Source organism: Saccoglossus kowalevskii, chromosome 7, assembly GCF_978046115.1.
Source record: "Saccoglossus kowalevskii chromosome 7, keSacKowa6.1, whole genome shotgun sequence".
NCBI lineage: Eukaryota > Metazoa > Hemichordata > Enteropneusta > Harrimaniidae > Saccoglossus > Saccoglossus kowalevskii.
Genome location: NC_140647.1, coordinates 18,175,432 through 18,201,652, shown reverse-complemented (window position 1 = coordinate 18,201,652; position 26,221 = coordinate 18,175,432). Strand labels below are relative to the sequence as shown.

General features: G+C 36.6%; 1 protein-coding gene across 1 annotated transcript in view; it reads right to left on the bottom strand.

Annotated features, from left to right (window-relative positions):
- LOC102805264 (uncharacterized) overlaps positions 1-25,860 on the bottom strand; it is a 47,839-nt gene extending 21,979 nt beyond the window's left edge. Inside the window, exons 1-13 of the mRNA XM_085501829.1 lie at positions 25,748-25,860; positions 25,275-25,324; positions 19,745-19,837; positions 19,399-19,500; positions 18,791-18,922; positions 17,608-17,725; positions 16,509-16,633; positions 16,079-16,256; positions 15,098-15,226; positions 9,925-10,059; positions 8,894-9,056; positions 8,371-8,498; positions 3,508-3,633 (exon numbers count right to left, since the gene is read on the bottom strand). Of these exons, the coding sequence (XP_085357955.1) occupies positions 3,508-3,633; positions 8,371-8,498; positions 8,894-9,056; positions 9,925-10,059; positions 15,098-15,226; positions 16,079-16,256; positions 16,509-16,633; positions 17,608-17,725; positions 18,791-18,922; positions 19,399-19,500; positions 19,745-19,837; positions 25,275-25,324; positions 25,748-25,793 (1,525 nt within the window). The 5' untranslated portion in view covers positions 25,794-25,860. The remainder of the gene's footprint in view (positions 1-3,507; positions 3,634-8,370; positions 8,499-8,893; positions 9,057-9,924; positions 10,060-15,097; positions 15,227-16,078; positions 16,257-16,508; positions 16,634-17,607; positions 17,726-18,790; positions 18,923-19,398; positions 19,501-19,744; positions 19,838-25,274; positions 25,325-25,747) is intronic.
- Between the last annotated feature and the right edge of the window lie 361 nt (positions 25,861-26,221).

Sequence of the window (26,221 nt, the reverse complement as noted above, 5' to 3'; positions counted from 1 at the left end):
TTCATACACAACATAAATCATTAGCTCACTTCATACACAACATAAATCATTAGCTCACTTCATACACAACATAAATCATTAGCTCACTTCATACACAACATAAATCATTAGCTCACTTCATACACAACATAAATCATTAGCTCACTGCATACACAACATAAATCATTAGCTCACTTCATACACAACATAACTCATTAGCTCACTACTACACACACAACATAACTCATTAGCTCACTTCATACACAACATAAATCATTAGCTCACTACACTCACAACATAACTCATTAGCTCACTTCATACACAACATAAATCATTAGCTCACTTCATACACAACATAAATCATTAGCTCACTTCATACACAACATAAATCATTAGCTCACTTCATACACAACATAAATCATTAGCTCACTGCATACACAACATAAATCATTAGCTCACTCCATACACAACATAACTCATTAGCTCACTACTACACACACAACATAACTCATTAGCTCACTTCATACACAACATAAATCATTAGCTCACTACACACACAACATAACTCATTAGCTCACTTCATACACAACATAAATCATTAGCTCACTTCATACACAACATAAATCATTAGCTCACTTCATACACAACATAAATCATTAGCTCACTGCATACACAACATAAATCATTAGTTACTTCATACACAACATAACTCATTAGCTCACTACATAAACAATATAAATCATTAGCTCACTACATACACAACATAAATCATTAGCTCACTACACACACACAACATAACTCATTAGCTCACTACATTAACAACATAACTCATTAGCTCACTTCATACACAACATAAATCATTAGCTCACTTCATACACAACATAAATCATTAGCTCACTTCATACACAACATAAATCATTAGCTCACTGCATACACAACATAAATCATTAGCTCACTGCATAAGGTCATAACTAATTAGTTCGTTGCTTGCATAAAAACACACAACCTAATTACATATATAACATAACTTATTAGCTTTGTCCATACAACATAACCCACTCGCTCATTGCTCATTGCATACACAACTTCTTAACTGATTACAAACACAACTTTGAAATCGTGTTATTCAAGTGAGTTTAACTAAAAACTAATAGTTTGGCTGAATAAAATGCTGTATTTAGGGAAGCGGCAACACACAGAGCATGAGTATGTAAATCGATTCAACATAGATAATTCATATCATGCAAGTTATTTTTCTAATGAGCATTATATCTCGCATCAATAGAGATTTCTACTCTGATATCGCTGAGATCCCAAGTTGTCTTGGTTCAATGATTTAAAGGACATATTCGTCACGTCACGTCACGTCATATCGTGTTTTATGCAAATTCTATGTGACGTATACAGAGCATGTACAATACTAATAATATCAATCATATATTATTATTCTCTCCTAGGTGTACCTTTATATTTTCTACACAAATAAATGTGAATATGTTTTATGCAAATCAAAAATAAAAAGCAGCCTCTTGGCTGAGATAGCTCCGCTGTTAGCAATGCACATTTCAATTAAAGAACAGAAGATATGATTAGAAAATGAACAAATCTGAGAGAGGTCCACATGTAGTACCTATATGTATAATATATCAAAGCAATTGGACTTGCGGTTTTCAACAAGAAGTCGAAAATATCACTTTTTACCAAAAATTACAAAAATATTCATCAAAATTAGAGAATTAAAGATATCATCATGAAATAAACAAATCTGAGAGAGATCCACATGTAGTACCTATATATATGTAATATCAAAGCAATTTGACTTGCGGTTTTTAACAAGAAGTTGAAAATACCACTTTTTACTAAAAATGACAAAAATATTCACCAAAATTAGAGAATTGAAGATATCATCATGAAATGAACAAATCTGAGAGAGGTCTACCCAAGGTACATATACACCAAGTATCAAAGCATTCAGGCTTGTAGTTTTCAAGAAGAAGTCGAAAAAGTAAAACATTGACACGGACGACGACGGACGACGACAGACAATCACTCATATGATAAGCTCCGCTCGACAAAGTCGACAGCGGAGCTAAAAAGCTGTAATTGGCTATATAAATGATATTTAGCACAGTTTTACAGACAGTTTACATTCAGTGACATCCGGGATCAAGGTGACGTCACTTGAATAACTTCTTTGATCGTTCAAACACATGAAGTTTGCACGTAATAAAACAAGCAGCCTGTCGGCTGAGATAGCTCCGCTGTTAGCAATGCACATGGCAATTAAAGAACAGAAGATATCATTAGAAAATGAACAAATCTGAGAGAGGTCCACATGTAGTACCTATATGTATAATATATCAAAGCAATTGGATTTGCGGTTTTCAACAAGAAGTCGAAAATATCACTTTTTAGCAAAAATTACAAAAATATTCATCAAAATTAGAGAATTAAAGATATCATTATGAAATGAACAAATCTGAGAGAGGTCCACATGTAGTACCTATATATGTAATATCAAAGCAATTGGACTTGCATTTTTCAACAAGAAGTCGAAAATATCACTTTTTACCAAAAATCACAAAAATATTCACCGAAATTAGAGAATTAAAGATATCATTACAAAATGAACAAATCTGAGAGAGGTCCACATGTAGTACCTATATATGTAATATCAAAGCAATTGGACTTGCGGTTTTCAACAAGAAGTCGAAAATATCACTTTTTACCAAAAATTACAAAAATATTCACCAAAATTAGAGAATTAAAGATATCATTACAAAATGAACAAATCTGAGAGAGGTCGACATGTAGTACCTATATACATAATATCAAAGCAATTGGACTTGCGGTTTTCAACAAGAAGTCGAAAATATCACTTTTTACCAAAAATTACAAAAATATTCACCAAAATTAGAGAATTAAAGATATCATTACAAAATGAACAAATCTGAGAGAGGTCCACATGTAGTACCTATATATGTAATATCAAAGCAATTGGACTTGCGGTTTTCAACAAGAAGTCGAAAATATCACTTTTTACCAAAAATTACAAAAATATTCACCAAAATTAGAGAATTGAAGATATCATTACAAAATGAAAAAATCTGAGAGAGGTCCACATGTAGTACCTATATATGTAATATCAAAGCAATTGCACTTGTGGTTTTCAACAAGAAGTCGAAAATATCACTTTTTACTAAAAATGACAAAAATATTCACCAAAATTAGAGAATTGAAGATATCATCATGAAATGAACAAATCTGAGAGAGGTCTACCCAAGGTACATATACACCAAGTATCAAAGCATTCAGGCTTGTAGTTTTCAAGAAGAAGTCGAAAAAGTAAAACATTGACACGGACGACGGACGACGACGACGACGACGGACGACGACGGACAATCACTCATATGATAAGCTCCGCTCGACAAAGTCGACAGCGGAGCTAAAAATACACAGCAAATGTTCATTTCAGATTTGTGCAATAGATAATATTGAATTGCGATCATATTAATTACATGTACCAACCATTTTCGCATTTAGGACCGAACCATTCATCGGAGCAGACACAACCTTCGGTTCTGTCACAGACAGCGTCATTTTCACAATCACATAATATGTCGCAGTATCTCCCGTAATAGTTTGTCGGACAACCTGTAAACACAATTAAAAATATCATTATATAAATAAATATAGCTGCATAGCAGCGATGACGGGTTTCGAGCCTGCGTGGCTCATGGCAAATTGCACTTGCTCGATGTGATTATTTGACGAATGTTTCATGTCTAGAATGAAAGATAGCAGACAAACTACACAACATATGGATTTGATTTCACAGGAATATGATAAACTTAATGCAAGGACAAATAGTTCATGAGTTATAGAACTTTTTCTCTTTTACTAAATCCAAGATGGCTGCCAAAGGAAGCCATTTTTCGATAATCTACTTTAGTAACTTTGTAGAGCTATCAACAGAGATACTATATGCTAAATTGCTTTTCAAACAAGGAAGCAGTTTTTAACAAGATAATTTTTTGAGGTTTTTTGAATTTTTGTGATAAATTCAACATGGCCGCCAAAACCACTTGAATCATGGGAAATATTTTCATGAACACATAATCATCTCATTGAGCGGATGTTGTATGCCAAGTTTTGTTTAAATCTGGCAAATCGTTCATAAGTTATAGCGTACTTTCACTTTTTTACTAAATCCAAGATGGCTGCCAAAGGAAGCCATTTTTCGAAAATCGGCTTCAGTAACTTTGTAGAGCTATCAACAGAGATACTATATGCTAAATAGATTGTCAAACAAGCAAGCAGTTTTTAAGATAATAATTTCTTGAGGTTTTTGGCATTTTTGTGATAAATTGAAGATGGCCGCCAAAACCACTTGAGTCATGGGAAATATTTTTATGAACACATAATCATCTTATTGAGTGGATGTTGTATGCCAAGTTTTGTCGAAATCTGGAAAATTGTTCATAATTTATAGCGTAATTTCACTTTTCACTAAATCCAAGATGGCTGCCAAAGGAAGCCATTTTTCAAAAATCTGCTTCAGTACCTTTGTAGAGCTATCAACAGAGATACTATATGCTAAATTGATTGTCAACCAAGCAAGCAGTTTTTAAGAAGATAATTTTTTTGAGGTTTTTTGAATTTTTGTGATAAATTCAACATGGCCGCCAAAACCACTTGAATCATGGGAAATATTTCCATGAACACATAATCATCTCATTGAGCAGATGTTGTATGCCAAGTTTTGTTTAAATCTGGCAAATCGTTCATAAGTAATAGCGTGCTTTCACTTTTTACTAAATCCAAGATGGCTGCAAAAGGAAGCCATTTTTCGAAAATCTGCTTCAGTAACATTGTAGAGCTATCAACAGAGATACTATATGCTGAATTGCTTTTCAAACAAGAAAGCAGTTTTTAACAACATAATTTTTTGAGGTTTTTTGAATTTTTGTGATAAATTCAACATGGCCGCCAAAACCACTTGAATCATGGGAAATATTTCCATGAACACATAATCATCTCATTGAGCGGATGTTGTATGCCAAGTTTTGTTTAAATCTGGCAAATGTTCATAAGTTATAGTGTACTTTCACTTTTTACTAAATCCAAGATGTCTGCCAAAAGAAGCCATTTTTCGAAAATCTGCTACAGTAACTTTGTAGAGCTATCAACAGAGATACTATATGCTAAATTGATTGTCAAACAAACAAGCAGTTTTTAAGAAGATAATTTTTTGAGGTTTTTTGCAATTTTTTGATAAATTCAATATGGCCGCCAAAACCACTTGAATCATGGGAAATATTTTATGAACACATATTCATCTTATTGAAGGGATGTTGTATGCCAACTTTGGTTTAAATCTGGCAAATTGTTCATGAGTTATAGCGCACTTTCACTTTTTACTAAATCCAAGATGGCTGCCAAAGGAAGCCATTTTTCAAAAATCTGCTTCAGTCACTTTGTGAAGCTATCAACAGAGATACTATATGCCGAATTGTTTTTCAAACAAGCAAGCAGTTTTTAAGAAGATAATTTTTTGAATTTTTTGGCATTTTTGTGATAAATTCAACATGGCCGCCAAAACCACTTGAATCATGGGAAATATTTTCATGAGCACATAATCATCTTATTGAACGGATGTTGTATGCCAAGTTCTGTTTAAATCTGGCAAATTGTTCATAAGTTATAGCGTAATTTCACTTTTCACTAAATCCAAGATGGCTGCCAAAGAAAGCCATTTTTCAAAAATCTGCTTCAGTAACTTTGTACAGCTATAAACAGAGATACTATATGCCAAATTGATTGTCAAACAAACAAGCAGTTTTTAAGAAGATAATTTTTTGAGGTTTTTTGCAATTTTTTGATAAATTCAATATCGCCGCCAAAAGCACTTGAATCATGGGAAATATTTTTATGAACACATAATCACCTTATTGAAGGGATGTTGTATGCCAACTTTGGTTTAAATCTGGCAAATTGTTCATGAGTTATAGCGTACTTTCACTTTTTATTAAATCCAAGATGGCTGCCAAAGGAAGCCATTTTTCAAAAATCTGCTTCAGTCACTTTGTAGAGCTATGGCCATAGGTGCTGCAAAGCAAATGTATAATCACATGAATGAGCCATTTTTGAGAAGAAGATTTTAAAATTTTTTTGTCAATTTTCGGAAAATCCAATATGGCGGCCAAGGTCACATGACCGCTAAAGATTTTATTACTGATGTTTGCTAGACATGAGCCAATGATGCCACACAAAAAAACCGGAAGTTCCTAGACCCTCAGAAAGTGGTGCAATTGAACACTTCCGGTTTGGGTTCTACCTAAGATGGCGGCCAGGTCATGTGACCTACATGGCTGGTTTTTGGATATGCACCACAACTCATGGCCCTTTATAAACATGTAAAATAGCAAATGAATTGCAGCATTATTTTTCAAGTTACAGTGCTTTAAAAAACGGTGGAAAAATAATAAGAATAATAATAATAATAAACATAGCAATTACAAAAGGGTTTCGCCCCATAGGGCTCGAAACCCTAATTAAACTGTCCTTATACAAACTGTGGGAATATGTATACATAATGGCGATGTGGTTTATCATATTAATTTTGTAGCATTCTCATACTTAGTTCCAGAGGCAGCTCTTTGACTGTTAGTTTTGTTGGGTTTCTTTCTTTCTCAGAATTTTGGGGGAGATTTTCTAGGGGAATCGGCGTGTGTGTATTCCCGGCATCATTTGCGCGCCTGCCTGTGATTTTCTGACAAAGGCATGCAGGTTTTGCTTCTGTGTCCGCGCAGTTAATGTTTTTTTCACAATAAACTTGTTTGGCATGGGTTTTTTAAATGGCAAGAATTCTGTTTATCGTCTTGAAGTTTTACTATGTAACTAGAATTCCATAATTTCCATTGATATATCTGAGAGATAATCGAACGCGTGTTTTCCATGGCAATGTTGTAACGTTTACAATAAAAACCCTGATCTTGCGTTGGCCATGTGTATAATTATATATATTTATACGACGCGACGACCATTGCGTTTTATTTGTCAGCCAACAACTTTGATGTATGGTTGATACCATTTTTCCGATAACATTACTCTGCTAGATCAGCAGACACTTAAACATCCGCTTTTGTTTGTTTATTTTTTTGAGCTAGGCTCCCAGTCAATTGATCTTCTTTCTTTGCACAGAGATCTCCTGATACCAATAATGTAGATAAGGTTAATTTAGTTTTTATTTTAGGAATTTCAAACTGTTATTGATGTATTATTAAAAGGGAAAATTCCGTGGCTTATCTTAGATCTGTGGATTGTAAATTAAATTTAAATTAAATGCATGTCCGAACATCTAGAAAAATACTAAGAGAACCAACAGAAAACAAGTCGGAGATATGGGTCTAGAAGCCCATTCATTAAAACAAAATGGCCGCCAGACAGCCATTTTGAATCCGATGTGAAAAATAAATGATGTGCATCAGGAACCTGTAATGTCTAATATATGTACCAAGTTTGAACGAAATCCATCCATAAATGCCAGAAATGCTTGATATTTGATGATTTTTTAGCACAAAAATGACCACCATTTGGTCATTTTGAATAGGATCATCAAACCAATATATCTGTCTATCTATGACATAATGTATAATGAATATTAAAAATTTGAACATAATCAGTGAAAGCAAGACAGAGATATGGTACGAGAACCACATTCATTAAAACAAAATGGCAGTCAGTAGGTCATTTTTAATCTTATCTGAAACAAAATTATTTGCATCAAAGTCCCATAATGTCTAATGTAATGTAAACAGCCGAGAAATGCTTGATTTTTAGGATTTTTTAGCATAAAATTGGCCGCCATTCAGCCATCTTGAATCAGATCGTGAAACAAAATGATGTGCATCAAGGTCCTATAATGTGTATATACCAAGTTTGAACAAAATCCATCTGTAAACAGCCAAGAAATGCTTGATTTTGATGATTCTTAGCACAAAAATGGCCGCCATTCGGCCATCTTGACTCAGATCAAGAAACAAATTGACGTGCATATGTATAATATGATTGGAACAGGCATTTCTAATATACAGGTCTGGACGCACGCACAGACGCACACACGCATGGACACACAGGGGTCAAAACATAGGTCCCCGTTTTCGGACTGCGTCCGAACGGGGACTAATCATGCTTTCAGCAGTACAATCTCAGACTAGTAATAGTCTGAGGTACAATGGAGAGCTTACTGAAGTAAATTCATCAATTTCTATTAACGCGACTGAGCTGTTGATGATCTTTTGGGTCATTTCATTTGTAATCTTGCCCTCAAACTTTTTTTTTTTTGCAAATGTTCGCTAGTTACTTGATCGTTCATAATTCGCAACTTACCACTCAAAGTTATCACTGATGTGTCTGTATAATTTACACCGTGTTCATCTGTGACCACACACTCATAAACACCGGCAGTTTTTTCACTTACAACATTGATATAAATAGTGGTATACATTCGTGGATACCTGTTATTATAGAAGATTATAGAAGAAATCTGAGCAAAAGAGTATAATGGAGCATGTTTAAATAATTGTGTTCCATACTATGCTGTAAAACAATATAGTTTCATTTAACGTGAAATAAAAATGTTGATTTGGTCGCAAAAATAGTATATAAATTACTGAAAACAAGATTAATCAATGCGAACAGATGATTACAACACAATTTGCAGTAATCCAATAACGATTACTGCTAATGTATGCAATAAATCATACTATTATTATATTATCAAGACGAAATAGCAAACAAAATTATTTACGTACTCAAAGTTAGATAAAATTATAAAGAAAAAAGTAAAAACATAAATGCATTCCTTTGCTCGCAACATTGCATGTAAATTATTGTCTTTAATCGCACTTACCAATCGATGTAAGTGATATTCGTATAATTACGGTAATCAGTTGAGCCGTTCAGATAGATTTGGATGTCAACCGGCTGTACATTGTAGTACGTGCATGTTATGGGAAGGTACTCCCTATAGGCGGCAACCCTGTGTTTTGGTGTCATAACCACTGTTACTGTGACTGAGAACAAAATAACACACATATTATATTATATTATATTATGCTTTTTGGTTCATGGGTAAAATAAAATAAAAGACGATCACGTAACAGTACAAAAACACCTTGGAACCCCGTAGGCAGGCCGGTGACACCGGTTCGCACTTAAGGGGGTACCAACCCCCCTGCCAAATTCCAAGGGAAAATCAAAACATTTAAAACACAGAACAAGTAACATAAAACAGATATGCGCTGCTGTAAGTGTGTGCAATGATAGCCCACCAAGAGGACAAAACTCCTGGCTCCTGTGCGTGTGCTAAGTTTGCTAATACAATGATGTTCGTTTGTATCGATGTTTAACAACAAGACAAGGCAACTTCCTGTTTTAAATAGATCATACCTGCCACAATTACAGTAGAATGCGAAGTGTGTTATCCTCGATTTTACATAGTGCATCCTCTACCGTCCACATAATCTCAAATTCAGGCAGTTGGTTCGTGATCCGGGAACATTCATATTCTGTTTCAAGCCTCGACTTAATGTTTTGAATAAAAATTTCCAGAGGCTCACTCGAGCCTTTGTTTTGCCTTTTATTACGACGGCTGACATGAATTGCAACCTTAGCCATGCACGCTAAGAAACAAAATATACCTTGTGCTTTGCGAGACATAAAGTGCTTTGAGCTCCGAATGGATTTTAATTTTATCCGACATATCAGCGGCCTCCAACCAAGTTTTATTAGTTTCTGATACCAAATCACATACTTTGGTTATTCCCGCGTCAACACAATGTCTGAGCGCAAAAGGCTCATTTCGTATGGGATGTATGATGAGTGGGTTGTTAAACAGTGGCTCATTAAGAATATCAGTTACGTTATTATCATTGAACTTACGCACTTTCTCTACAGATTTCCAACACTGGAGGAGCTCACAATAAAATAATGGCAATCTTTGTAAAGGCGCTTTGATAGTGGTGCATAGAAGTTGACTTGCATATAACATATTGCTCGCTTGCATAAAAAAGTAGTCTGTGAACTTAAAAAAATGGGTGGTCATGATTATTATATAGATATCTTTGAATATAGGAAAGTCACATAGTACTTATGCGTGTTGGAAGATGTGTAACATTTTGTCCACCTCTTTCCAAGGGGAGGTACAGTGTTGCGGCAGATACCCAATGTTGCCCTTGCCAAAAGAAATCGAGCAGCATTTTCTGTACCTTCAGAACTACGTCTGATGGCGGCACAAGGCTATTAAAGCGATACATTAACTGCGATGAAATCAGATTATTAATGATAAGAGCGCGCGTTCTGTAAGACATGCTGTAAACAAAATGATTCCAGAAGTTGATCTTATTATTTACTTTTGCAACAAATTCAGCCCAGTTCTGATTCGTATAAGTTAGATTATTCCCAAGATAAACACCCAACAGTTTCAACCCCTCGCTGTTCCATTTTATATTGAGAGGGGAGTAGGTGATGTTGTGCCAGCTACCTACCCATAACCCTTCTGATTTTTGGAGATTGATTTTAGAGTTTGATGCAAGCTCGTAGACATGTAACCAGCGACTTAGTAAGTTGAAATCCTGCTTGCGAGTTATGAAAAATTCCACGTCGTCAGCGTAAGCAGTGAGTTTAGAACGTTGGTTTTTGCTGTGAGGTATAACCAACCCTTCAATGTTTTCATCATTCCTAATTTTATGAAGTAGTGGTTCAATGGCAATGACGTAGAGGGCAGTGGACATTGAACACCCTTGCCTAATGCCACGGGCCACTGTGATGGGTGTAGTAAGGGCGCAGTTAACGCGGACCAGGGACTGGGCATTGGTATACATGAGGCGAATGTAAGAAAGGAAACGGTCACCAAAACCAAAGGCACGAAGCATATTAAAGAGGTATCCGTGATGTATCCTATCAAATGCCTTTTCCTGGTCAATGGCAACAATAGCCAGGGGCGAGTTAGTTAAGTTGGCATAGTCAATACTGTCACGAAGTAGATTTATATTGTCGTGAATATGCCTGTTGGGTATGCTGCAAGTTTGGTCTGGATGAATAATGCTGCCTAAAACACCGCGCAAACGCAATGCAAGCGATTTAGTGAACATTTTGTAATCCCTACATAACAGACTCACGGGTCGCCAGTGTTTTACGTTGGTAACGTCACCTTTTTTAGGGAGAAGAGTGACCACGGCCCTTGTGCAGGATAGGGGGAGCACATTTTCGTTTGTGGCAGCAGTAAATACATCGCACAGATCACTTCCAATGATATGCCAAAAAGTTTGGTAAAATTCGTTTGGTATTCCGTCGATACCGGGAGTACGCCCATGGGGAAGTAGTTTGACCGTGGCACTCAGTTGGTCAAACGTGATTGGTTTGTCAAGGTCATCACGATCTGTTTCATTTAGTTGAGGTAGCCCTTCAAGGAGGCTATTTTGAGCTTCAATGTCAATGTTATCAGGTGTATACAGGTTACTGTAAAAGGTGTGTATGATTTTCCGTATTTCAGTTTGATTTTCAGTAAGAGTGTTATCCTGGTGCCTCAACTGAAAGATCGCCTTTTTGGTTCCCTTCTTTTTCTCTAACTGGAAAAAGAAGGAATTGCATACATCACTTTCATTTAAAAACTCATGTCGCGCACGCGTAGCACTGCCTTTGTGTTCACGTTGAACAAGGCGTGCGAGAAGTTTTTTCTTTTCAGTGTAACTGTTTAAGAGCAGTGCATCGTATGCAGTACAATGTTCGATGGTTTTAATTTCCATTTCCAATGCTTGTTTTTCGGTTTTGTATTTATTTTGTTTGAGTGTGCAATACTGTTGTGTGAGTAACTTTATTTTATTTTTGCCAATATCCCACCATGTCTGTATATTTACGTAATTATTTCGAAGTGTTTGCCACTTCGCCCAAAAATCAGTTAAGATTGCCACATATACTTCATCGCGCAGAATTTCTGTATTCATACACCACACTGGACTTTTGTTTTTGCTGTCACCAATGGCGATGTTGATGTGGACAAGGGAATGATCAGAAAAAGCTAATGCGCCATTGCTTATGTCAATATTCTTAATTTTCCCACGCATACATTTGCTGACATAAAACCTATCAAGGCGCACAAGCGTGCCACCACGCCCCCAAGTAAAGTTTAATGTGTTCCCGTGGTATTGGCGCCATACATCAAACAGTTTGTGATGATTCAGGACAGATTTGAGGAGCTTTGCAGTGCGCATGTCCGGTTCAGTCCCTCTATTACGGTCAATGTCGGGTTCAGTAGTACAATTAAAATCGCCTCCCATGATTACTGGGTCATTATTTAGAGAACTGATGAATTGTTCAATTTTAGTGAAGCATTCCACACGCTCAGCGCCATTAATTGGTGCATAGACATTAATAATGTGAACAAGATTTTCATTAATTTGAACATGAGCGTGCAACACGTACCCAGGCATGATCTCAGATTGTGATAAAATATTCACAGTTGCTCCTGGCGAAAACAAAATAGCCACACCCGCACGATTAACAGTGCCATGAGAAAAAATACCAAGGCCACGCCACACAAGTTTCCAAATATTTTCATCGGAGACAAGAGAGTGCGTTTCTTGTAGCATATAAATATTACAGGGATGGTCACGCTTGAGATAATTGAAAACACTGTACCGTTTGAGGGCGTCCCGGCAACCATTGACATTGTAAGTTGCGCATGTACTGGTAATTGTGTTTGCCATCATAACAAGGGAAATTAAAAATCAGCGATAAAGTTACCCGTTTTGATTTGCTGTTTAATCTTTTTAATGAGTCTGTGCATGCAAGATTTATCAGATGTGTTCAACTGCGTGGTATTGCGGTAGTTTATCAGATGTCGAACCAATATTTTAAGATTGGGGCAAAATTCAAAACACTTGTCTATAAATCTACGTGAGTGAAGTGTAGACACTAAAAAGGTTTTGATATTAGCGTTTGATATTGTTGATTCGCTGTTATCAGTACATGTTGAAACATTTGAAATGATAGATCCCTCATTCTCACTACATTCGCTGGCAGTTTCCTCCATATCATCAGCGGTTTTATTTTGTGACATAGGTGTGCTGAAAAGGTCTTGTGATTGATCAGTTAAACCACTTAAATCAATTGGGAGTTCGGATAGCGGCGAATCGTGCGGGGATTCAACTGTGAACTCAAGTGAGGGAGATGATGGAAGTGGGGCCGACTCCGTAAGCTCGGGCTGTAGCTTTGGAGTGCACACTGTTACATTGGCATATATACGTGGGGAAAGGGTTTGTGGGGTGGAGGGGGTGGGGGAGGCGATGGTGGTGCAATGGAAGGGGAAGGAGGGGTTCGTACCCTCTCTTCATCAATCGAACAATTTTGTTCAACAATTTCGATTGCATTTTCATCGTTACGCTTTTTAGAACTGGGTTCACATTTATTTTCGTCATTTAACTGGTCATTGTTTTGTTCTTCTCTATGAACTGGTGATCTAGAGCGCGTGCGCTTTTTGCTCATATATTTGGATGAATCTGTATTCATTTCAGTTTCAATTTCAATGTTATCTGTTGTACCATCGGTCTCATGATTGTTTATCTCAGTATCTGGTGCTTGGGTGTTAATTATATCAGTTATGTCATCGTCTTTGTCGTGCAATGTGTCAGGGGAATTTAAATTAGTTGCTACATTCACCTGTTGAGAGTCTGTTTGAGTGCTATTTTGAGCACTATTGTTTTCATCATTCATCATTTGCATATTCGTTGTTTGAGAGTTTGGGCAAGTTTTACGTGTATGTCCCTTCATGTTACATGAAAAGCACGTCAATTCGTCAGACGAAACGTAAATATTATATGTCTGACCTTGAAAAGTAATAGGCAATAAACCGTTGATATTGAGATCTTTTAAATATACATAAACTTGGCGGCGAAAAGACTTTACATGTTTCAGTGCTGGTCTTTTGCACCCGAGTGGGATCGCTTGCACCGCGCTCATGACACGCCCGTATTTAGCTAAGGCATCTGTAATAAAATTGTCAGGTAAAAAAGGGGAACATTTGATAGCACAATTTTTGTAGAGGGGCGGACAAGAGGTTCAACAGAAACATGGAGGTCTCCAATGTCAAGGCCAGCGGCAGAAACCATGTCGACCCATGTAACCTTATTTAAAAAGACAACAACCGATCGGTTCATACGGGATGCAGCCACAATATTACTGACCCCGACTAAATCTGCAACCGACTCCACATAAGTTTCAACAGGAATGCCATCAATGTTTTCACACCGTACCGCATGGTTTCTAGTAAGGTGACCTGTTGGTGTTGACGGTGGCCTTGTGTGAGCGGCAGCCATCTTGGTTGCCGACCACCTTGCCAAGGCAAAGGCAAAAACACTCCAAAACCCACAATAATAACGAAAACAACAACTATAAATTACTCACGTAAAGGGTAGACACACTATATATACAGCTGTGTAGAAACACGGGCGCACAACGAGCGCAAAAACGCAAAACAGGCAGAAAATCGGGGAGCGCTGAAAAGCACCGCGTTCACCCGATTGTATTATATTATATTATATTATATTTCACAATACGAACTGACGATAAACGGACAATAGTGAGAAAATACTATTCTGAAATGTATATCTCAAAACAAAAATAGGATTAGGTGTAACCCAATTTTCAAATTACCACCTTTTTTCCAGAACTGAAACCTAATTTACATAGTCTGTAAACTATTTGCCTTAAAGCAGGAGGGGCGTCACCTGCGCAAGTGCGAGAATTGAGTCCCAAGGGACGATAACAACGCACACTCAAAACGCAAAGGCTCATGGGCAGACACTTTTTTGTCAACAATGACACGCTATGGCTATCTGACGCATGCGCAGATGACGACTCCCCCACTTTAAGAAATGGATTTTTTTCGTGGCCATCTGTTTGTGGTGTCAAGCGGCATGGGTTTTATTTTTCATTCGTATATTGGAGTAGGCTGAGTGACAGCAATGTCGACCATTGTAACGAAAATATAAATATTGATACACCAAGCAATATACTATAAATAATACTAAATGATGAATACATTATATATACTTACGTATATCGCACGCAGGACCTTTCCAACCAGGTGTGCATGCGCATGCTCCATTTAAACCATGACACGTCGCTCCATTTTTACAGATACAGTCATGCTGACAATTGAAACCAAACTTTCCATCTGGACATCCTGAAAAAAAAAAGATACTGAAAATCGTCTCTTGGCGTGGTAGTTGTGTGTACTATAATTTTGCATACGCTGAATATGTGCGACTGCATGAATATTATAAAAAAATGTCTGCTTATGGGTTGTGACGTACTTTAAAGGGCGGTGGTTGTTGCGCAGCGCCCTGTTCGATATGGGACTCATAGCGACGTAAACAAAGCATGTAAAATACATTGTTAATTTAGATGAAATTCGAACATGTGCTGCGTGTCGACATCCACCCTTTAAATTCTAATATATAGAAAATAATAGTAGATAATTGTAGGCCTCAGTAATTATTCAATATTATGGTTATATTAAATAATTACTAAGAACTGCGATTACCTACAACTGTTTTATATTTATCACCAATTATCACCAATTTCACCCAAAATTCTGTTTAGTGATTGGTGTGATCGACTTGTGTGATTTGCATATCAGTTATTAGATAACATACTAATTTGCATATCGCCAGTGAACATAACGGTCGGGCACGTCGCCACTATCTCAAACTTACAGATTCTCTGGTTGAAAGCAATTTGTTGTAGTTTCCAATATTCTATAATATTCAATATGAAGTATTTTAAACACAAATTGTGGAACACTACACCAAATAAACAAACAAGATTATGTTTATTTTTGCTTATTTGCATATCGACAGTGGAAATACCAACTATATTTTCGAGGGTACAAAAAAATAAACTGCAGGAGTTATAGACATCATAGTTGTTCAGACTGCTTCTTAAAAAAAAAACATATACATTCCACTTCACATCTTGTTCTATTCTTCTCTAAAAGTATGTTTGAGGGACTGTGATCTGAAAAAATGTCACTAACCAATGAACTCCACGTGTTGTTCCGAAATGATAATCGGGTTAATCGGGTCGTTGCATACCCAACTAGCGCCCTTTAGCGAATGGTACATAAATTCTGGAGTCATCACCAGTTTTAAAAGTTTACGATCAGTTCTGTCTTCAAACCACTTAAAATCGGCCAGTCTTCCCTGTATCGTATCCTGAAATAACAATCACGTGACTAACACCTTATGTCAATATATAAAAAAAAAAAACGTCTAGTCGTAGGTTGTCAAAGGTCATATTCATTACAGAATATGAATAATAAAACAGAAGATGTTACGAAATTGGTGAATTCGTGATGGCGTATCACCTTAAAGTCACGATCCGAGAAATCATTCAATTATTATTTATGTAACAGGCATGTGACAGAGAATCTTATGACGGACATTGGTAAAAAAAAACAGTCTTACGGGTAAGTAGGTTTCAAGATGGAACACGTCTACAGTGGCGTCGTATTCAATAACATCACATCGTATCACATCACCATAATTAAGTGGTACCAATCTCTCAATATCCATGTAAACAGTGAAAGTACCTATGTGTAATAACACAAATAATGGTAAGAGCATTGTGTTATATCCCAGAAATGTAAATATAAAACAGACTTTTTTCTAATGTTTGTTTAATACTGATATGCATACAGGAATGTCGTGAAAGTTTTCCTATACAAGTTGGAAAACAACCTGACTAATCATAATACCTTAGCGGATGAATACCACTCGCATCGTGTGACCCTTGACCCATCGCGAAGATTCCCTTGCTACATTGCTTTAAGATTACCCATGGATGTGATTTAGAGTTAAGTTGTGTAAACATATTTATGCAGAAACCCACGAGTAATGTGCGTTATTATAAGCTTCTTCGACCGATTCGAAATGTTCTCGGATGATAACAACAATTTTAACTCCAACTGCGTTACTTGGTAGTTGCATATAGTCAGTTTATTAGACTGGCGCAGACGGGCTATTAATTTGTTTTTGTAGTTTAAATAAAATAAAAAAATTCGTGAAATGGAGGTGTTAGCGCGAAATCCCCTGTAACTGCGAAATCGATTTTGTGCTAACACTACCATTTCAGGATTTTTAAAATTTTATTTAAACTACAAAAACAAATTATCAATTTATATGCCACCACGAAAACAGAACACTTTGTATCTTTGTATATAGACTAGTCCACCCGTTATACTGTGACAAAAGTAATGGCACAAGGTAACGGGAACTAGACTGTGTCAGATGTTAAATCTACCAGTAAATATTCATTAATGGGGTTAACTGTGGAGATTATAAACTAATTTCCTTTGTCTCAGATGGGAGTTGCATGTCCCTGTTTTCTAATTGTGTCTAATTGTGTCTAATTTTCTGTTGTGATTTGTTGTGCCTGTACAAAGTATGTTGTAGGTTATTTCACATCTGTCAGTACTCTAGTTTGTTTACTTATTTGTTTGTCTGAATCATAGATCTAGATGACTTATTATGTAATGACGTCATTTGTAAATTATGCTTTACATACATTCTTTACTGGGCATTGTGGTATCATGATAAAACAAATCCGCTGACCATACTACTTGTTCTGACATCTTGTTTTGCAGTGGAATCCCGTCCCTGTCAACGATTTGAACAAAGAAAGGCTGTAAAATAAATAAAGGAGAAAAAAAAAACTTTATTTGCGAAAGGGTTAATGAATTTCTCAACACAATCCTGTTTGTTTATTTTTCCGCAAAACACGGACGTTACTCTTTTTGGATGTGCATTGGTAGATTTGATTCAGATTTGATTTCTTCTGCCGTCGTTATTGATTGTAGCTTATTATAATTACTAGTATGATGCCATTATATCATGAAACTCACTAAATTTGTACACAGTCCATCTATAGGACTGTGATTCATACAACCATCTTACATCGAAGGTCAATAACGGTGCGTTCATTCAACAGCGGTAGATGTACAGTATTGGTATTTTGAAGGGAAGAAGAACCAATTCTATACCGACTTTAATACTGATAAACAACTAATGGATACTGGTCACCTGCAAGTTCTACAGACAGACGGATGGACAGAATGATGCATGTAGGCAGTCTGTTTGACCAGGAAATGCATACAGTTGGGCAGACAGACAGAGGGGAGCTATCCGCAGAATATGATGTAGATAATATTTAGTAATTGTTGTTCTAAGTAACTATCCAAAATTGCCACACGTTTCAACCAATAGCTCTTTATCGATAGCAAAGAAGAAAGTGTTTATTCGCAGAATAGGCATGTAGTAAAACTCATCCCTGGTACTTTCAGTGACGACGAACACACAGCAGAATAATTTGATAATCAGTATTGATCGATTGTAATTGTGAAGTTATTGTCGTTATATTATAACTTGAATGTCGGCATTGAATATATAACAATTATAAAGTCATTGCAAGTTAAAGAGCGGTGGTCGTCGCGCCACGCATGCACGAGATATGAGTCTCATGTGAACAAAAGTGGCGATTTTGACTATTGTGCAGACTATTGAGACAAACTGAGACGTTACTAAGCTTAAACTAGGCAATTTCTTTGGTGATTGGAAGGTATCGAAGGAGTCAACAATACTAATTGGAAAATCAATATTTATCAACACAAATGTCGCACATGTGCGGCGCGACAACCACCGCCCTTTAATACAACATTTTTTTACAGCATAGTGTGTACTAAGTTACGTACGTAGTTAGACGTTCTCTCGTCATCGGGACATAGGCAGCATGTATCATTGAAATATGGTGGCCACCACGGGTCATCTTCAATATTCACAATCAAGGTAAGGCACTCAACGGCGACAAAAGACGGCATGGTGTCCTTTATAAACAAGAAACACATTAATTTAATGGTTATAACACACAGCCAATGGTATATTTGAAGTATCAAAGATGCATTGGTTGAAATCCTAATTATTCGTGGATTATGATGCATGATGAAGAAATGTATATACTACATGGTATTTAGTAGCGCCCTCCCTGGCCGATCGACATCAGACCTCACTGTTCCGTTTGGAGCACCGCGGAGGGCGCAACTCACGCGACCCCGTCAGGCTAGGTAGTAGTACATGTAGTATGTCGAGAGGGTTCTGCTCTCTGGTGTCAGAGAACAGTGTTAAGGTAGATGTAAAATAGTGGAAATATAATTTATTCCAAATCAACCCACGCGCGTGCAGTATGCCTGTCTTTTATTATTCTCTAAGGGGTTGATGCCGAATACCTCTGGGGCATGGAAACAAGGAACCCGCGACTTGTTTGTGTTGTGTCTAGAAGTGGTGGGACAAGAAAGTTACTTACATTATACCAAGTAATATTCAGCTGATACTGGGGTTGTATATCATAATCGACATACCCTTGAAGTGAGACGACGCCGGTGACGCTTACACTAAACCTGGCATCCTGGAACAAAGAAAGAACATAGTAAACACTGATGCAATACTAACGAAACGTGTTCGTATCAGCCACATCATTGCATTCTGTGTACTAAGTTCCCCGACTAAGTTCCCGACTAAGTAACATAATAATGGCATGAATATTTGAATGGTGTAGTAAAAGCGTACAAGGTATATGCTCACAACTATCGTGAAATCATAGACCCTCTATGATTAAAACCATCATGTTTCAGTGATAATGAAATACTTGCCTTGTCCGTGGAAATCTCGATAGAAAAACTGTTGCTCTGGGTGTTTTTAATGACGTCACGTAAGAAATAGATATCTGTTCCGGTCGTTGTTGTCTATAAGTATACACATATGCAGGTGTTAAACATTGATATAGTATGCTATGGGATATGTCTTATCCGGGTAGATATCCTAGGGGGAATACATAGAACTTGCCTTATGGGGACGTACCCCTGAAATGGGTCTCGATTTTTTATTTTAGGTATAAGTATTGGTCTTATTTCTGGTCAAGATAGGTATAAATATCGGTAATATGTTTCCGATTTGGTATACTTATGGGTCCGTATATGAGCGAATATCTCCACCTCAGATCCCGGCCTCAGATCCATATATACATCAACCCGGAAATTAAACAAGGTAATCAACATTTAAACGTAGATTTAACACGGAATAGAAGAGGACGCACATTCTTCAGTGAATTGGCTTACATGTGCTTTTATCGGAGATGCTCTTCTAATAGAGCAAATACGGTAATTGTTTTATTTGGAATAAACAGTGATGACAGAAATGGTATTTTGGCATAAATATGGGTATAGGTTTTGCCACTATCTAGGTATAAAAATGGTCACACTTGTGAGCACTCAGGGGCAACAGCTATGTATCAACTGCCCCCGGGGGAGATATACTATTATTAATTGCCATATGTATATGGAGATGGGCTCTAACACTGCGATAAACTTGAAGACTTTCCATTTTCGACATTGTGAATTGTGTTCGTTTTATGCAGAAAAATACAGTATTTTTACCAAGTAAAATCATTTTTTAAAGTTATTGTCCGTACATAAGTTGTTGAACACAATACAGTTTGTAATTTCATTCAGCTGCAAAAATATAGAAAATATAACAAATTTTCTTTTTTTTTCTGTATTATCTTTGTGTAATCAGAAATTATGAACATTATCTTTGGTGTGCATATGGAATACATCATTTTTTGCTGAGAATTATTCTTAATATAGTTATGAATTTTCTATTCTAATTCAGTTGTTTCCACTCCCCAAAAAACAAGATAATTTCACAATGTCGAAAACGGGAAGTAGTGTTCTCTATGGTATATTTTTTGACAATAACTTCTATTCTTTCGATAACATTTCTAATTTTCCAATTTCTGGTAAGAAACTGTTAATTTCAACGATTGTCAAAATATTACCACATTTCCTCTATTGAGAGCGCATCCCTGGTAGAAAAACCAAAAAATGCATTTGTTGTATACTAAATCATTAATTAAAACATTTTGTCAACTTAATATTTCATAAGTTTTAATTTTTTGGTAAAAAAATCTATTACTAAGAGATGTTGGGTGACTATTTTCAATATATATGTCGATACTTTCATCACAAAACAATGGTACAGCTTGGCATATATCGTATGGTTTGACGTACAGGGGGAGTTCTCATATTACCGGTACAAGAAGCAATACTCGCCGTTGACCTGACTATATAATTCAGTACGAGACAGGTTTTTGCGTCATAAACATGGTTTGAAGTGCCTGCATTTCTAACAAATGGTACCCGCTCAAAACATTTTGTTAACGTGATGATAAACATACGCCTTTAGTATGTATTTAGAACCAGTGAAATTAGCACTCCTGAAATCAGGGTCTCAAAATTGACCTGGAATAGATCGTCTGACAAGTTTCCCTTCCGCGTGACACCTCACCCCCTACTGTTTGTTTTTTTATAATAATTTGCTGAAAAACTGTGTTTACACTGAAATTAAATCTAAACGCACACGCCAACACCAGTATGATCAGCGCTTGGCCCAAATTGATTGAATAATGTCCCGTCGGATAACACCCCTACTGATCTATACGTATTACTTACGAATTTGATTATTTTAATAAGCACATACTAAAAAATATCACATACAAAAGAATCATTTTGCATCTAAAGGAAAAGGAAAGATACAAACATAAACTATGTTAATGAATACTGTGAAATACTTTATTTTAGCTGGAATTAATTTTCGCTGAAAAGGCATTTTGGGGGTTTTGTATGGAATTTATTTTCACTGATTTTTGATGAGTTGAATGTGAAATATAGGAAAAAAAGTATATTCACTGGATTTTATCTTCACGTAATCATCCCTTCAGCGAAAATAGCGAAAATAAATTCCAAGCGAAAATAAAGTATTCTACAGTATTTCTGTATCATTATCAAAATCCTTAGCCTGTGTTTGGAAAACTTGCACGAGCGCTTAGCACGAGTAAGAAATGCAAATTATTGGATAAGTCTGATCCGTTTTCAAGAACCGGCCCAGAAAACAGCATGGGTAAATACTTAGCTTGGGCCAAGCGCCCAAAACACTACTGTATCCAATGTACATTTGAAAGATTTACTATTATCACAGTACCATAATAGAGGGACGGTGTTTTTATGCTAATAAGTATTCTTCCTGTCTGCCAATTATGACAAGACAATCAATGCAAAAGCATCTAATAAATGAATATTGAACTGACGATGAAACTCTGTACTACTTTCTGTTATTCTGCAATCAGCACTTTCTAAATTTATTTTGGTATTGTTTTATAATGGTAGAACAATAACACTTCCTGGTGACTGTACTTGCACATTATCATACATTAGTAGTCTGAGTGTGAACATATGTTGTACAAGTAGGATATTTCAGGGGTTGTTTCCTGGCTGCTGGCTTGGAGGGAACTGAGTGATTAGTAAACAATGGTTACAATGTTTACCAGTACTGTCAAGATTTGAAGCTTTGTATATTCTCAACAGGTTTGGGCGTTCCTTGATCCGTGCTAACCGCTGTTTCACCCCGTGCATGAATGCAATTGGGTCTAGTCGATATACAAATAAATATACTACTTAAAAGCAGTCAGAGCTTAAATCTCAGCCCATACTCGATGTAGCCATGAAGCTGAAAAAATAGATGGTGTAGCAATAGACCTTAGAAAGATCGAAGGTTTATTGTGTAGCCTGAACACGAATTTTTACATAACTTGTAAAAATTCGAGTCATCGCAAACACTGTTCGTTTTAATGGCTTTGATATCGAATAAACAGGTTTGGTAAATAAATCCCCAATGTTTGTAAATGGTCACCTGCGGTCTCTTCACTAAAACCATGATTACTTTTTATTGTTATGCTGTATTTTGAGTTTGCTCGTAAAAAAAATACCACATTTGTAAACACTGTTCATCGCGTTGACCTGACTACGATAGAATGCATTGTGAGACAGGTTTTTATGCCATAAAAGTCTGAAGTGTTTAAATTTCTAATACATTAAATTTCCAATATATCCGCCCAAATACTTTGTTGTCATGAAAAAGTATGCCTTAGCAACTTGACAGAATATTAGACACAGTGAAATGTTTGATTAAAAAAAAAAAAAAAAATGGAATTTTGAAATCATTATCTTGAATATTGATCAAAAATTTTGTCTAGCAAATTTTCTTTCCGCATGACACGGTAACTTTCATTTTCTGAATCAACACCCATAAATTGACCAGAAAAAGCAAATTTTCCCGTCAATTAGTTGGTCATGTGACCTCATTAATTATGCACATACGTATCTGATTCCTAGAGATACGTACGGTAGATATTTATGCATTTATATTGTGCATATGTTTACAGATTTAAATAAACTAATAGCTGGTCACATGACCTCACTAATCATGTGCATAAAAAATCTCAGAAATATATTGCAAAAATGCATTTACTTGTTAATGTTTGTTATCAATATTAACTAAAAACACATGGTGACCAAAAACATGCATAACTACTAGTAAATGATTATATATTACACCCCTTTCACCCCTTAATTACACGAAGAACTGCAGTCAGATGTTGATAAGTCGTTACAATTGGTCAGGCAGTTTGTTTTGAAATTTACTTCATCTGTTCAAAATGTTGGCAACAACCCGGTAATTATCAAAGGCGTGATTGACAGGTCAACAACAACAAAATTAAAATGTAGCAAGGCTTGTTCATTTCGATAGACACCATGGCGACGCTACTAAAATTTAAAAGTTCCGTCAGTTGAGTTTCATGTCAGTATCCAGGCAACTATTATAGGTCGTTGCAATGGATAAGCAAGGTGTGGAAAAACCCGCTGTAATAAGAGAGAGGGTAGTTCAGCTTTATTTGGGAGCAATGTCTTATTCAATATTTAAAAAACTGTTTTAATACAAGACAGCAGCACCTACATAAACTAAGCCAGTAACACATTCCTTGTATAAAAATTTTTATTTTTTTTAATGCTTTTTTATTCCCTTACTTTTTGTGTAGTTGTTTTTCTTTTACTAATATCTGATTTGTAACCCTTTTCATCCCCTCCGGGGGATGTTGTGTGTTAATAAATAAATAAAATTCCGAGATCGGTCGACAGAGCGGTGTTTCGAAAAAAACAGATCACACTATTGTGAAGAGATACATCGCAACTGGTAGCATTCTTCCTGGGAAACGTGGTGCTTGTCAAGTCGTCCACAATACATGTAGCCTGGACAAGCTTCATATACACACACTGCTTTTTTTGATTTCCTGCTTCCTTGTGTCCTCTATGGTGGCAATGTGCACACGTTGCTTCGACAACGTTTAATCCCGGTAAAGCTAACGGGGGTAGCGGCGGGGGTGGCGACTTTAAGTCAGTCAATTCGCGTTCAACCGAGATCTTTACTTGTGAAAGTGTGTCCAACTTGTCAGTTAATTCATTCTCCCGATCCTGTAACGATGGGGCTTTGTACGTCGGAATTTTTGCGGGTGTTACCCTGTTGAAATTATCGGGGACAAAGTCAAGTCTACGCTTTCGCGACATCGAAGTGTCGTTGTCGGTGTCTACGTATTCTTTGGTCTCAGAGGACTTTATCGCTGGGGATTTCCCATCCACCGCGTGTATTTGTAATTTCAGTGTCCCACTTTTTGAGCGCACTATGTTGTCAGTGAGTAGAAGTTTAAATCGGTCATTCCGTGGTAAATCCAGCTTTTGGGTTTCATCATCGAGTATTTAAATGCGTGTTGCTCCCATCCGACCGAGGTATTTGATTTCTCTGGTGATTAGCCCAACAAAATCTTCGAAAGACATCTGCTGTAACCGAGTTTCAGTGATGTAAATTGGGGTGATTCGTACACTTCCATAGTACATATAATGTACTTTGATTAACATCTCCGGCTCGCGAATTTCCATCATCTTGAATTTGTCTGGCACAACTGGCAACCTACCTTCCGCATGTGTGGGAACGAACTGGGAATATTTGTTCTGTTATGCAAATTAGCAATAATGCTAAAGATATTGGCCAATCAGATTATTTGTACCGAGCCGCCGTGGTGTCTATCGAAATGAACAACTTTTGCTACATTTTAATTTTGTTGTTGTTGACCTGTCAATCACGCCTTTGATAATTACCGGGTTGTTGCCAACATTTTGAACAGATGAAGTAAATTTCAAAACAAACTGCCTGACCAATTGTAACGACTTATCAACATCTGACTGCAGTTCTTCGTGTAATCAAGGGGTGAAAGGGGTGTAAATAATGACTCACCTCGGATATATTGACTGTGTACGTTCCATTTCTGTTAATCGAGCAGTCACCTGTAAATTATGTAAAATATTACGATGGAGGGTGTGCGTTCTCAATCTGTTGAGTTTGCACTCGAGACACCCACAATGCATCTGTACTACAATGAATGACGCCAACATAGCTCAAACGTCAAGTGTTTTTGTTGAAAGTACAGTGTTCCAAACACGGAAGTAAAAAAAGTTAGCAGGGTAAACTTGCATTTCCAATGTTACTCAACTAAAAACAGTTCATATAATGAGTACAATAAAGTGGTTATACCACGTCAGAATATGTTCAATGTGCAAACTTTATAGAAACTCCTTGTTAATCTAAGCATGGAGTCATTTTTTTTAGCTCTTTTTACCTTCCATGGTTAAAGACAATCGAGCCAGATACTGCGGCTGATCACGTGATATGCAAATTAAGTTCTTAGCATACATAGTATATATACGTACCTTCCACAGAAATAACCAAAGCGGTGAGGATCAGTAACACACGCATTTTTTGCAGAAAATTGCCTGCTCGCAATGTTTAGTTTACCGTCGACGTCACATAGCCCGGGTATATTGCTTCTGGTGATGTAGCAGTTGAGAAAGTGTAACTTATAGGTCACTTGGGCGATTACATTTGTGTGAGGGGTGGGCAGGTAGGCACCAATTTGGGACATAGAGTTTGACACGATTTCTTAATTTCAATCCTATTAAACGAAAGAAGAACTTTAAATGGTGTCATCATTAGAGGGGCCTCTTAAATCCGTCGTTACTCATACGCATATGTCACATAATTCAATGACGTCATTATAAAAGTGCGTTCCTTTCCCTAACTAAACGTCCTGTATCTGCTCAAGTTAAGGGTGCCCACATTGTGAGTTCGGCAGCCCCCCTTTTTTTCACTACGAGACAGTCACGCCCCTACTTCTCAACAAAACG